At 40.5% G+C, this 15000-nt stretch overlaps 1 protein-coding gene across 1 annotated transcript in view; it reads right to left on the bottom strand.

Annotated features, from left to right (window-relative positions):
• Positions 1-10947: 10947 nt before the first annotated feature.
• LOC138003134 (uncharacterized) overlaps positions 10948-15000 on the bottom strand; it is a 4821-nt gene continuing 768 nt past the window's right edge. Inside the window, exons 2-5 of the mRNA XM_068849095.1 lie at positions 14516-14599; positions 13788-13823; positions 12975-13010; positions 10948-11280 (exon numbers count right to left, since the gene is read on the bottom strand). Of these exons, the coding sequence (XP_068705196.1) occupies positions 11065-11280; positions 12975-13010; positions 13788-13823; positions 14516-14581 (354 nt within the window). The 5' untranslated portion in view covers positions 14582-14599 and the 3' untranslated portion in view covers positions 10948-11064. The remainder of the gene's footprint in view (positions 11281-12974; positions 13011-13787; positions 13824-14515; positions 14600-15000) is intronic.

Here is a 15000-nt window from a genome sequence, read left to right as displayed (position 1 = left end):
AAAGATATGGGCCACTGACACTTCCCTGTATTGTTCCCTTGTTAACAATTTTCCACTGGCATGTCAAGTTATTAAAAATCACCCTTTATCTTCTGCCATCTAGAAAGTTGGCATACCAGTTAACAATGAATACATCAAGTGGACTATGTTTCAGCTTTTCAACTAGGAGATTGTGTTTAACGTTATCAAAGGCTTTAGAGAAATCCGTCGTGAACATTCTCACCGCTAAGGTGTCCCGTTTAGCCAATGCCGCAAGTAATGTACGCTGCATTTTCAATAGAGCGTTTACACAACTTCCACCTGAACGGTACGCAAATTGAGAATTGTTTAGCTATTCCTCCAGGCACCTCTTGTTAAAAATATTATACACTGTTCTTTCAAACGTTCTGGCAATAACTGGAGTAACATTGATTCCTCTAAAGTCTCCATATTCGACTGGTGTCTCGACTTTTGGGAGTGGATTGATGCTGGCCTCCTTCCAACGACTTGGCCAGATCTGCCGAGCAAGAGATAAGTTCCATAAATTCTCGATCACCGGGGTAAATATCTCAGCATGATCCCTCCAAATCCAGAAAGGAATCCCATCAGGTCCTGTGGCAGTACGCTTTATTAGCGATAAGGCGAGAAACACTTGAAATGTAGATAGTTGTGGAGCAGGGGTGTTCACATCAATCTCGGCAAGAACTGGTTTAGAATATTCCCTATCAAAACAAATATCGCCAAAATAATCATTTAAACCAATGATGAAATCTTTGTCTGGATCGGAGCTGCACTTGTCTTTACGCATGGACAGTCGATCAACTTTCCTCCACCAGGCTCGCGATCCAAGTTTCCCAGACGCTATAGCTCGGCGATTTTCAGCTACTAATCGTCCTATCTTCTCCGTCAGATCTGTTAGATCTCTACCACGGCCTTTTCTAGATCTTGTTTTTTTCTTCTTCAAGAGCGATTTCACTAAGGGACTCATCCACGGGGAATATATGGGCAGTATGGGCAAATATGGGCAGTAAACAGCTCGATTACCCAATCACATTACTGCATTTCAAATGACGAAACGAACTTTCCAGAAAGTTCCATGGAGAGATGACGTTGTTTGCATCCGCGTTCGCAAAGCCAGTGAAAATTCACGCTCGTTTGTTTTTGTTCGATAAGCCGATTAAATGTTTTACATTTTTGTTTACGTTCTGTTTTCACGTTTAGTTTTCAAGGTCCAAGAAAGTCGCTCTATCACAATCGGCGTTGTATCTAATTATTAATACTTGCTTTTCCGGAGCGCTCATCCAAGTTAAATGAGGGGTATGGTGCAGTGGTGAGATCACTCGCCTTCCATCAATGTGGCGCGGGTTCGATTCCCAGGCTTGGCGTCAAATGTGGATTGTTTGTTGGTTCTCTACTGTGCTCCGGGTACTCAGGTTTCCCCCCCCCCCCCCCCCCCTCCTCTTCCTCCTAAAAAAAATATGTACGATTTCATATCAATTGATTTGATTTGATTTGATTTGTGCACAGTGTTCCCAGGTTGTGCTACAGCGCTAAATAACAGTGTCGACGTCGACACTTCAATAAAGTTCGTTGCCGTTATTAAATACCATAACAAAATATGGGCTTTACATAGTGAAACACTGAACCAAGCCTCGAGGGATGGAACCGTTGACCCCGCAACCCAGCCACGAGTCCCGCCCGCCAAACCCATCTCCAGCCCTGGCCCTTGTCATACTGAACTAGAAGAACAGACTGAGATTGGGCCAATAAATAGGACTCTGGACAATCGACGTTCTGCCGATCAAGGAACATTATTGCTGCATCGGAAGCTGGGGCGAACGAAGTCATCTTGTTTATGCACTCTATACGGGCAGCATCAATCCGATTCGTCAAGGCCTGAGAACAAAAACGGTATATGGAATGTTCGTGACGTTTAGTAGATTTTTAATTTTAGGGGAGGGGGATGAGGTGGCACTGTCGGGAATGAACGTAGGGTTAACTGGCAGGGTACTTTGGAACTAAAAACCAAGTGCCGGATCATGTGTTTCACAAATACAAAAAATGAATGCAAGGGAGTTTACAGTTCTATGCGCTCAGTTGTATTTGCTCAATTCCTCGGTTGTCAACGGTATTATAAAATACCAAGGCTGCACACTAAATTCTCGGGAGCCCACCAAATTGAGTCGAATATTCCTGGATAAAATTTTCCCACGGTTACAATTCCACATCGGAATCAATTGATAATGACCTACCTGGCCGGGTCCTAGATCGTAGTTTGCCAACGGCACTTTTTTTGAGTTTGTTAACGACAATGCAGTCATACATTAAAAATATGTGTCGTTGACAAACTACAGTCTAGGACCCCAGTTAGGGCTCAGTTTGTTACGGCGGGCAGAGTTATAAGGCCGGTTGCAAAGTTCAACCTTCCAACATTGCAGGGAAATCTACCTTCCGAATATGGTTTTGGTTCCGATCGTGTGGACGAACTACCGGCAGAGGTCGCTCGCTCGCAGGGCTGCTGTGGCTTTGTTGGTGGGTTGAAATGAAACTTTAATCTTTGTCAATTGATTCCGTTGTGGAATTGTAACCGCGGGAACATTTTATCCAGGAATATTTGACTTAGTTTCGTGGGCTACCGAGAATTTAGTGTGCAGCCTTGGTATTTTACAATACCGTTGACTACCGAGGAATTGAAAATGGCTCAAATCGCGTTTAATATGGAGAAAAAAAAAGTACACAGGAAGGAAGCGACCCACAATGGCAATAAGGTTAGGCTTTTTGAATGAGAATATTTTCGTAAAGTTATCTTCCAGATCCTCTTAAATCCCATATACTTTGTTGCAAGGCTTTCCCTCACACTGAGCTTGGGGAGCCTGTGACAGAAATAATCTTCTGCGTGTTATCAGACTCTTTTCTTACCTGAACTTGCAATGAAAGTGACTCAACATCAATTGGCTGACGAAAAAACAAAACAAACAACGTGTGATTTGCAGTTTTACGAATTTATTACGGGAGATAGAAAAATGTTCGCAATAGGCGTGCTCAGAATCAAGTTCCCTGAACTGATGGACGGCAGAAAATTTAAACTACGAACTTTTCTGACCCCTAAATAATCCGCGTTCGTCCTAAAGTCATCATTACATTTCATGTAGGTATAGGATTTGAAAAGGAGAGTTTGCAGAAGTAGTTGTTGAAGGAAGGTGGGCGGGGGGCTTTCTTTATTAGGATAAAGTTGTTTTCGCTTCAGACACATTGTGGGACGTCAATATCACTCACTCACCTGAAGGCGTGTTCTTGATTCTAAATTACAAAACTCTAATTTCCAACTTTTAATCCTAATTAAATCCTAATTACTGAGCGTTAACTGCCAGTCAACTTTGCGTGCATTTTATGAGAACAGTTTATTTAAGAGCACAGTTGTCACTAAATCTGAAGCGAACTAATTTGTTTATCCGACAACGTTCGCTTAAGTTCAGAATTCGAACCCAGGTTTTTCCCCTGTCGTTACGATTAAGTGCTACGTTGAGCCCTGCACGTCAACTTTCAACTTTCTCTCTTTTCAGGTTAACCTTTTTAGCATCTCTGAAAAAAGTTTGAAGTTCTTTTAGAAACTAGCAAAATTATAATTTAAAACCGTTATTACCTGAGAAGTCTGAGAATAACATGAGATACTCAAGAAGGTGATTCCAAAAGCCAACTGGAGAAATAGGCGATGCATCTCGGTTTGCACAGTCGACTAAAGATGTCAATAAAATGATTGATAAACTTAAGAGCTCATGTAAACTGCGTTAAAAATACGTTAATCAAGAGAAAATATAACCAAAAACCGAACCGACAATTTTCCACACTTTTCGATCTATCTCAAAGAATAACTGACTCAGCTTAAACTGGACATGACCTCGAGTTCCAAGCGACTAAAGTGATTATTTTAATTTTCCTGGAACCTTGAGGTAAATCGGCGGGTCTAATTTGCAGGTCGCAGGTTGCAGGTCGCGGGTTGCAGGTCATTGTTTCACCAATACAGAAAGTATCCTAAACATTCTTAAAAGCTAACCTTAGGCCTAATTAGGCCTAAACAAACGTTTTTAGGCCTAAGGTTAGCTTTTATGAATGTTTAGGATACTTTCTGTATTAGTGAAACAATGACCTGCAACCCGCGACCTGCGACCTGCGACCTGCAAATTAGACCCGCCGGAGGTAAATAATAATAGATCGAATTTTGTTCCATGAGTTGAATTCCGAACTCGATGAAAATAATTACAGTCCTGAAGTGGGATTTCTAGCCCTACGAATCTCTCTTTTAAGTTGCCTTGAATCTGTGGTTTAACTGACATAGACGTTTTGGGCGGAAAGGCCTTCTGAAGGAACCACTTCATTTCAATTGTCCTCCCTTGGCGGCCTCCTACACTTCGGTTTAACCAAGAGAAAATGAGGGGACAGAAAGGGAGGCTCAGGGCGTTAGCCGGGATATGTCATGTCCACGAAAGTTATTTTTAGACAAGCGGAAGTCTGTCTTCCGAGACGTTCGCACACAGTCTTGCCTCGTTCTCAGGTTCTTAGTTAAAAGAGAAAATGGCGGCGCACGTGGAAGGGTGACGATTATTTATATCCATTCAAACATAAGACCGAGGTTGGCCTGCATGCGGACGTCTCAGAAGACAGACTTCCGCTAGTAAAAAGACTTCCGCTCGTCTAAAAATAACTTTCGTGGACATGACATATCCCAAGGGCTGGACCGGGAGCCCCCCTCTCTCCTTGCATACGGAACCCGCGCCCGCAGTGCGCGCGGCAGTCAAAACCGTGCTATCCTGTCAATCATTTGCCCTTTCACCGGTAACAGTGCATTTCGGTTGTGCGTAAATGGCATTGCTGTCGATCTACCCCGTCGAAAAGATGCGACCAGTCTTTATTCGCGAGGTGAACACAAATAAATACATTATCAATACGGTTTTGCCGTCTTCTTACACTTGATTCGAAAATATCAGCCTGAATTCGTCTTAGAATAGTAAGAAAAAACATAAATAACAGCCAAAGCACAACAGCTTACGTTCGAATTCTGCTCGCGGACAACTCATGTTTGTTGACAAAAAAATTTCCATTAAATGGTTTTCTGGCCCTTTATTAATAGCGCTCACGTGAATTTTAAATGGAGTATCGGGAAAGAAAAATTGCCAAGTTGATATTTGTTTCGTGTAAACATACGTTTTTAAGTAGCGAAAATTTGTATAAGCACTACAATACTTTTATTGACCATTGCTCGAAGGAACACCGTTTATAAGCTGCAAGGAAGTCGCTGATGAATTTTGCACAAAAACCTCGGCCCCGAACAAGGGAAAGCCAGACTTGGAAAGTTTTTCAGCAAAGGCTCACTAAGGAAGAGCTTCTAGAGCTTGCCCTCATGCACGCAGGTCGCCAGAAAGGTGCAAACAAGCTGATTCATGTCCGAAAAGAGCAAGATCTAGAATAGACTAGAAGGGGCAGTCAAAATTGTGTTTCTTGTATTGTGTGAAAATTCATTCAAAACTTTTCCCTCACTTCCAAGTAAGAACTTGCTGTGTCTTGCAATTCTACAGTGAATTACTATGAGGCCAATAAGAGAATCAACATCAAAGAGGCACTCCCAGGGGTTTTGGGGAAGAAGAGAACATGGCTAATTTGAACTGGGGAACAGAGTAACAATATCAAAATATTTTAGGGAAGGGAAGAAAACCAATTTAAATTTTAGGGATCAAAAAGCTGGGAACAAGTTTGAAAGTAATTTGGGGAACAACCTGGAAACACAAGCAAATATTTAATGGGAACAAAGACCCCTCCCCACAAGAGGGCCACATCAAATGTTCTGCCTCTTTCATCCAACAGCTCAAACAAGCAATTCCAACAATTTTTGAATGACCGACACGAAAAGAAGACTCCCTTAGAGAAATATAAAACTATAAAAGTTAGAGATAACAAGTTACACCGACGTTTCGGAGTAGACATCACTCCATTATCAAGGTAAAAATGTTCTATGATGCTAAAATTACAGTATTAAAAACGATTGACGCTAAGAATTAACATAATAAGCACGTGCGAAATTGGCTATAAGAATACTTTAGCACGAATGGAATCCGATTGCACATTGAGGCTAGGCTTAAGTGTTCTTATAAATAACATTTCAAACACTAAGCAATCAAATTTGTTTTTACATTTTTTGAGCACCTCAAAGCGTTTAAGCAGGTCCCGAGGGATCTACCCGTGTGCGTTCTTATAGTGTCTGGCAATAGCCGAGGACTGTTGCTTATGTCCCTTTACACGATTGTGTAAATGTCCGCGTGTGTAGCCTACATAACCTTCATCACAAAGGTCACATTGAAATTTATATACAACACACTGCTGATTTATGATCGGCGGCTTTGCCTCTTTCACTTTCAGTTCCTGTTCAATTTTTCTGCTGGTAAATACAGGCTGGATGGTTTTGTTTACTTTCAGGCTCAAATCCTTAAGTTGTTTTTTTACAAATTCTGCTGAGTTTTGGTCTTTAAATGGCAAGACTACTCGAACCATGTTATCCGTCTCTTGGGCTGTTGATAAAGGTCGCGGTTGGTCGCAGACCTTTATCGTAAATTCCACTATCAAACGCTTTGTTGACTCAAAGGTCTGCGACCAACCGCGACCTTTATCAACAGCCCAAGAGACGGATAACATGGTTCGAGTAGTCTTGCCATTTAAAGACCAAAACTCAGCAGAATTTGTAAAAAAACAACTTAAGGATTTGAGCCTGAAAGTAAACAAAACCATCCAGCCTGTATTTACCAGCAGAAAAATTGAACAGGAACTGAAAGTGAAAGAGGCAAAGCCGCCGATCATAAATCAGCAGTGTGTTGTATATAAATTTCAATGTGACCTTTGTGATGAAGGTTATGTAGGCTACACACGCGGACATTTACACAATCGTGTAAAGGGACATAAGCAACAGTCCTCGGCTATTGCCAGACACTATAAGAACGCACACGGGTCGATCCCTCGGGACCTGCTTAAGCGCTTTGAGGTGCTCAAAAAATGTAAAAACAAATTTGATTGCTTAGTGTTTGAAATGTTATTTATAAGAACACTTAAGCCTAGCCTCAATGTGCAATCGGATTCCATTCGTGCTAAAGTATTCTTATAGCCAATTTCGCACGTGCTTATTATGTTAATTCTTAGCGTCAATCGTTTTTAATACTGTAATTTTAGCATCATAGAACATTTTTACCTTGATAATGGAGTGATGTTTACTCCGAAACGTCGGTTTAACTTGTTATCTCTAACTTTTATAGTTTTATGTTTTAAGAAATCTCTCTTAGAGAAATAAATTATTTATAATAACACTTCAGCATGCGAAACAATGGTACATCATACATATACATATTTATTAATCCTTTGAGTGAGGGACACTATACAGGATGCTTAAAGGTCAAACGGGTCCGACGGGAGTAAATTAAAGGCTACATAAGAGCCTGACATGGTCAGATGCTTACAAGCACCCTCATGCCCATGTTTGTAAAAAAGCACTATAAAGTATTCCTTGCAGCTGGTTTAGGCATTGTTTCATCTTTCAACATTGGGCAAAACCAAATCAACTCCATTCTCAGAGGGCAATGGGGAAAGAAGCTAGAAGAAAAAACTGGCCTTAATCCAATTCTCCCAAGGTAATCTTTACAGAATAAGATTATTGAAGGAACACTTTTGAATGCTAACCTTAAGCCTTTTAAAACAAGCGCAAACAATATTAATAGTCTTTAAATTCACAAAATGTGAAACGGCATATTTTAGTCTCATATTAAATTAGATTTGGCTGCAATATATTCCTTAGAACCATGCAGAACTATTTACCATAAAATGTGGAACATTTCCTGCCTATCTAAATATGCCACAAAAGGGCTCCAAAAGGAACCAGTTAAGTTTTTAGATAAAGATAGTGTCTCTATGCGGTCTGAGACAATACCTAAAAAAAATTAAATAATTTGATGTGATCAAGACATTGAATGACCAAGCAATAAACAAACTGCAGCAATGTATGTTAGGTTCACAAAGTGGGAATGAAAAAAAATATTCCTCAACTGATGTTTCAATATGCATTTAAATTAATTTTCTATCAACAATTCAAGGGACTGACTTTTCACTGGTATTGATTTACGTTTCCATGATAAGTTTGAAAGTGAATCTGGCAACCACAGTGCCCTATAAAATGGGAAACAGCTTTAACAAACCCTTTAAACTAATATTTTCCAAGGGAAACCATTGTTGATGCCTTGCATTGTTATGGCTACAATTATTGTCCATTCAACCAACAGTTTCTCCTAATTTTGTGTACCATTCACTTGTTGGTTCCTTAATAAAAAAATCGCTAATTCAATTAAGGATTCAAGTCCTTTCAAATCATCAAAGTTACTTTGCGACATCAGGAACAAACGAAAAAATACAAGCACTGAAGAACAAACAAATTAACTGCTCAGGGATGCACGACTCCCTTTGAAACAGCAAAACAGGATCCTCGAGTCACTAAAAAAGTGCTGCATGCTATGTGGATGTTTGTAGAACGATCGCAAGTTGTAATCACTGAAAGAAAACTCCACTCCAGATCTGATAGACGATGGTCGTGCAAAACTTGCCAAGCACGTGGAACACCCAACAGGATTGTTTGTTGTTTGGCACAGCAGATGAACGAAAAATTGTTCCCTTCACTATTCACCTGAAGTTCGATCATGATGGACACACACAAACAAGAGCTGAAAGAACTTCAAAAGGTCAGACGACCAAATGTGATTGACCCAACACTCGTTAGAGCGGCTCAGTTATCGGACATCAAAGTGCTGAACAAACCAAGGGATTTCGTCGTAAAAATGTTCAGTCAGCAACGTCTTCTTCTTCTACAGAATAAAGTTCAAAAAGCGATCCTGGTTGTTAATCACATGCTAGCCCATGTCATAAACTGGATAAAGTGGATTGGCAAATTGATTGTCAGAACAATGCGTCATTTCTGTCTCGCTGAGTTCAAAGAAGCAACGGTCAAGAGAGTCACAAAAGAAGGCTGAGCGAATGTCCACCGATCTAACCAATCAGAACGTAAGCAATTGGCGTGACGTCGGATAGCACAAGGATAGCACAGTTTTTCCCGCTCGCTGAATTCTGATTGGTCAGTTAAAATTTCAGCAGCTCCCGCCGTATGCAAGGCTGTCCCCTCATTTTCTCTTGGTTTAACTATCGACTTACTTTAATTAGACGGAGCTTTTCAGTAAGGCGAATGGCAGACCTCCTCTTTTTACCTGCAATGGGCACTAACGAGTGCCAGAAATTCATGTATTATTTCTTATCACAAATCAAGCAAGTAAACAATTAACGGCTGATGGGTACAGCTGGACGATTGTGTCACGTTAACAAATCGAACGTTTGAGAAAAAAAATCACGATCATTTCATCAAATATCGCACAAAGCCCTTCCCATTTGTTGCTTGAGAGCAAGATTGCCTATTAAATTTTCCTCCAAAATTTTAGAATTTTGCTGTTTAGTTAGACAGATCATGATTACGACAAAAAGACTCGGTCCATTTCAATGGTTTTAATTCGAAAATTCGGAATGAAAAGTTTAATTAAGATTGAAATGCCTATCATTGCCCAGCTGGGCATACTAAAGGGGCTATGTCAAGCAAAATGATGTAATTAAAATGCCTAAAATGCCCAAAAAGTACTTTGAAACACTGCAGTGACCACTAAAAGCTGTTGAACGACATAAACAAATACAACAAATAAAGGAAAAAGAAGCATTGATGGACTCAAAAGGACAATATTGAACGGATTGCATTTGGGTAATCTTGAAAAAAGTTACCGTGCGAGCAGTTGGTCTCTGGTACGTTTCCCGAGAGAGAAACCACTGCGAGGCCCGTTAGTTTCTTTGGGTGAGCCGCCGTTCAAAAGGACGCCAAGGAGGAATAAATTAAATTTGAACCGGTAAAACGAGTTAGCAAACCTGTTTTGGCGCTTGCGCATGCGTTCAGCTACGTAACTGTTGCGTTTGGGCGAGCCTGTTGAGTAGTGATTCCATTTTGTCGAGTTTGTCACGTGGGGTGACGTACTTCGCACCTGCTCGATGGAAATCAAACGGTTGCTCGCAGTGATTTCTCTCTCGGGAAGCGTAGGCGAAACCGGCTGCTCGTAGACGGTAGAAAGAAGTCGGCCCTACGTTTTTCATGTTTATAGCGAATTGACTGGATAAAGGACGTTTTTGCTTAGTATCATCCCGAGGGGGGTACTCTCTGTTATACTCTATATAGGTATGTGCTGCCCGTTAGGGTAGGGTTTTTTATGTGCTCAGTCCTTAAAGAGGGTATCCTTTTTGTTTTTTTTTGGATTGTGATCTTTAGATATTCCTTAGGTAGCGTCACTAAATTGCAGTATCCACCCCAACGCACAAAACGAAAAAGATGTGGTCTATGAAAACTGTACTACACGCCTGAATACACTTTTTCAAGTTTTAACACAGCGATTTAAAAAATGCGTTAATAGCTTGTACTATCGTACGTACGCTTCGCACTCCCTGAAATAGGGTGCCACTTTTTGGCAGGCAGAGTCATAGTTTCCCTCTCTGCCGAGGCGGAATTGGGTCAATAAATAGGATTCTGGATTCTGGACAATCGACGTTCTGCTGATCAAAGAACATTATTGGTTTATCGGAAGCTGCGTTGAATGCGGTCATCCTGTTTATGCACTCTATACGGGCAGCATCAATCCGATTCATCAAGGCCTGAGATCAAAATCACCAACATGGAATGTTGGTGACGTTTAGTAGATTTTAACTACTAAACAAATCTTTTATTTACAATGTAGGGGAGGGGGGCTGCGGTGGCACTGTCGGGAATGAACCAAAAACCCAGAGCATCAGAAAAATCACATGACCCGTACCCATGACGTCACGACTCAATTCGTAAGTCAACAACAAAAAAAACAACACGTCTTTTTGATAACCTTGAATGTATTATAGTACCATTTAGACTCTACAACCGATTAGTTTAAAGGGAAATGGAAAAGTGAATTTTTAATCCCACGGTTTTCATATTTCTGGTTCCTTTTTTTACAGAACTAATCTGCAGCATCGGTAATTATAGCGAACCCCGGAATCGTCATCGCTTCCCTCTCTAACGAGGTGGAATTGGGCCAATAAATAGGATTCTGGACAATCTACGCTATGCCGATCAAGGAACATTATTGGAGCATCGGACTTATCAGTGAATTGGGTCACCCTGTTTATGCACTCTAGACGGGCAGCATCAATCCGATTCGTCAAGGCCTGAGAACAAAAACGGAATATGGAATGTTGGTGACGTTTAAAGTGGTTTTCAATTGAGCGTCGAAAATTATTAGCGAATATTGCTTTGTTTTATGATTACTTCACTCAGTGATTGGTTCAAAGTTCTCGCGCCACCTTGTCAGCCACAGAAGTGAAACCAAAACCAATTGTGGCTCGCGCGTGCACATTTTCCCGTGTGGGCTGCGTGTAACTACTTCGAGTTTTGATTGGTTTACCGGACTGTCTTCGTCCTTTTTGATTGGCCAAAGTAATTACTTTGGTTTTGATTTTACGACACTCGAATGAAACTCACTCTAGAGTGGTTTTCAATTAAGTGTCGAAAGTAATAAGTGAATTACTTTGGTTTGTGATTACTTCACTCAGTGATTGGTTCAAAGTTCTCGCGCCATTTTTTTCAACCAATTAGAGGTGAAACCAAAACCAATCGTGGCTCGCGCGTGCACATTTTCCCGCGCTTTGTGTCGGCTACGTGTAATTATCTCGAGTTTTGATTGGTTTACTGGATTGTCTCCGACCTTTTTGATTGGCCAAGGTAATTACTTTGGTTTTGGTTTTACGACACTCAATTGAAAACTGCTCTAGTAGATTTTAACTAATAAACAAATCTTTTATTCTACTGTCTTTACTGCCCCTGTCTGGGGCCCTCTGGCGTTAGTCAGAAGAAAATCTTTAAGTGGCACTGTCGAAACGTAGGGTTAAGTGGCAGGGAACTTTGGAACTAAAAAATCCAAGGCGCTTAAGCGCTTCACAAAGGAATACAAAAAATGAACGCAAGATAGTTTACAGTTCTATGCGGTCATTTGTATTTGTTCAATTCGTCAATTGTCAACGGTATTATAAGATACTAAGGCTGCATACTAAATTATCGGGAGCCCAACAAATTGAGTCAAATATTCCTGGATAAAATGTTCCCCCGGTTACAATTCCACATCGAATCAACTGACAAAAATTAAACTTTGATTTCAACCCACCAACAAAGAAATAGCAGCCCAAGGAACGACCTCTGGCGGTAGTTCGTCCACTCAGTCGGAACCAAAAACATTTTCGGAAGGTGGATTTCTCAGCAATGCTGGACAGTTGAATTTTGTAACCGGCTTTGTAACCCTGCCCTCCGTAACTAATTGAGCACTAACTGGGGTCCTAGACTTTAGTTTGTCAACGATCAATTTTTCGCAATGTGTTTTTTAAAGTTTGTTAACAAACTACGGTCCAGGACCCCAGTTAGGGCTCAGTTACAAAGCCGGTTGAGTGGACGAACTACCGCCTGAGGTCGGTCGCAGGGCTGCTATTTCTTTGTTGGTGGGTTGAAATGAAAGTTTAATATTGGTCAATTGTATCCGATGTGAAATTGTAACCGTGGAAACATTTTATCCAGGACTATTTGACTCAATTTGGTAGGTTCCCGAGAATTTGGTGTGCAGCCTTGGTATTTTATAATACCGTTGACGACCGAGGAATTGAAATAGCTCAAAAACACAAAGGAAGGAAGCAACCCACATTGGCAGCAAGGGTTAGGTCTTTTTAGTGATAATTTTTTTGTAAAGTTGCCTTCTTGAGTATTTTATCGGGAATCCAATACAAATCCTTATATTTTTGTTGGCTTTCCCTCAAACTGAGCTTGGGGACCCTGTGACAGAACTGATCTTCTGCGTGTTATCAAACTCTTTTCTTACCTGAACTTGCAAAGAAAGTGACTCAACATCAACTGACTGACGAAAAAAACAAAACAAAACAAACAAACTGTGATTTGTACTTTTACGAATTTATTATGGGAGACAGAAAAATGTTCGCAATAAGCGTGCTCAGAATCAAGCTCCCGGAATTGTTGGGCGACGTAAAATTTAAACTTCGAACTTTTCTGACCCCTAAATAATCGTTCCTCACGAAGTCATCATTGCGTTTATGTAGGCTTTGTAACCCTGCCCTCCGTAACTAATTGAGCACTAACTGGGGTCCCAGACCGTAGTTTGTCAACGATCAATTTTTCGCAATGTTTTTTTAAAGTTTGTTAACAAACTACGGTCCAGGACCCCAGTTAGGGCTCAGTTACAAAGCCGGTTGAGTGGACGAACTACCGCCTGAGGTCGGTCGCAGGGCTGCTATTTCTTTGTTGGTGGGTTGAAATGAAAGTTTAATATTGGTCAATTGTAACCGATGTGAAATTGTAACCGTGGAAACATTTTATCCAGGACTATTTGACTCAATTTGGTGGGTTCCCGAGAATTTGGTGTGCAGCCTTGGTATTTTATAATACCGTTGACGACCGAGGAATTGAAATAGCTCAAAAACACAAAGGAAGGAAGCAACCCACATTGGCAGCAAGGGTTAGGTCTTTTTAGTGATAATTTTTTTGTAAAGTTGCCTTCTTGAGTATTTTATCGGGAATCCAATACAAATCCTTATATTTTTGTTGGCTTTCCCTCAAACTGAGCTTGGGGAGCCTGTGACATAACTGATCTTTTGCGTGTTATCAGACTCTTTCTTACCTGAACTTGCGAAGAAAGTGACCCAAGATCAATTGGCTGACGAAAAAAACAAAACAAAACAAACAAACTGTGATTTGTACTTTTACGAATTTATTATGGGAGATAGAAAAATGTTCGCAATAGGCGTGCTCAGAATCAAGCTCCCGGAATTGTTGGGCGACGTAAAATTTAAACTTCGAACTTTTCTGACCCCTAAATAATCGTTCCTCCCGAAGTCAACAGTACGTTTATGTAGGTATAGGATTTCAAAAGGAGAATTTGGAGAAGCAATTATTGAAGGAAGGTGGCCGGGGGCTTACTTTATGAGTATAATTTTGTTTGCGCTTCAGACACCTTGTGGGACGTTAATACCACTAAAGGCGTGTTCTTGATTCTAAATTACAAAACTTTAACTTCTCACTTTTAATCCTTATTAAATCCTAATTACTGAACGTTAATTGCCAGTCAACTTCGCGTGCATTTTATGAGAACAGTTTATTTCAGATCACTGTTGTCACTAAATCTGAAACGAACTACTTAATATTTATTTATCCGACATCGTTCGCTTTAAGTAAAGAATTCGAACCCATCAGGTTTTTCCCTTGTCGTCACGATTAAGTGCCACGTTTAGCCCTGCCCGTCAAACTTTCAACTTGCTTTCTTTTCAGGTTAGCATTTATAAGCATCTCTAGAACAGGTTTGAAGTTCTTTTAGAAACTAGCAAAATTATAATTAAAAGATGTTTTTACCTTGGAATAACATGAGATACTCAAGAAGGTGATTCCAAAAGCCAACTGGAGAAATAGGCGATGCATTTCGGTTTGCACAGTCGACTAAAGATGTCAATAAAAGGATTGATAAACTTAAGAGCTCGCATAAACTGTGTTAAAAAATAGACTTTCTGTTAATGAAGAGAGAATATAACCAAAAACCGACCCTGCAATTTTCCGTACTTTTCGATCTATCTCATGACCTCGAATTCCAAGCGATTAAGGAAATTGATTTAATTTTCCGAGAGCCTTGAGGTAAATATTGTCCAATAACTTGAATTCCGAACTCGATGACAATTACAGGCCTGAAGTGGGATTTTTAGCCCTGCGAATCACTCTTTTAAGTTCAAGGAAAGGTTTCGTTTATACAAACGTTGGCCGTGTAGCACTTATATTTAAACAGAATTAACTGAAGAGAGTGTAGCGTAACGTGAAGTGCTAGATTTCTATCCCATATGAACCAT

This window comes from Montipora foliosa, chromosome 5, assembly GCF_036669935.1.
Source record: "Montipora foliosa isolate CH-2021 chromosome 5, ASM3666993v2, whole genome shotgun sequence".
NCBI lineage: Eukaryota > Metazoa > Cnidaria > Anthozoa > Scleractinia > Acroporidae > Montipora > Montipora foliosa.
This window is presented reverse-complemented; position numbering and strand designations above follow the sequence as displayed.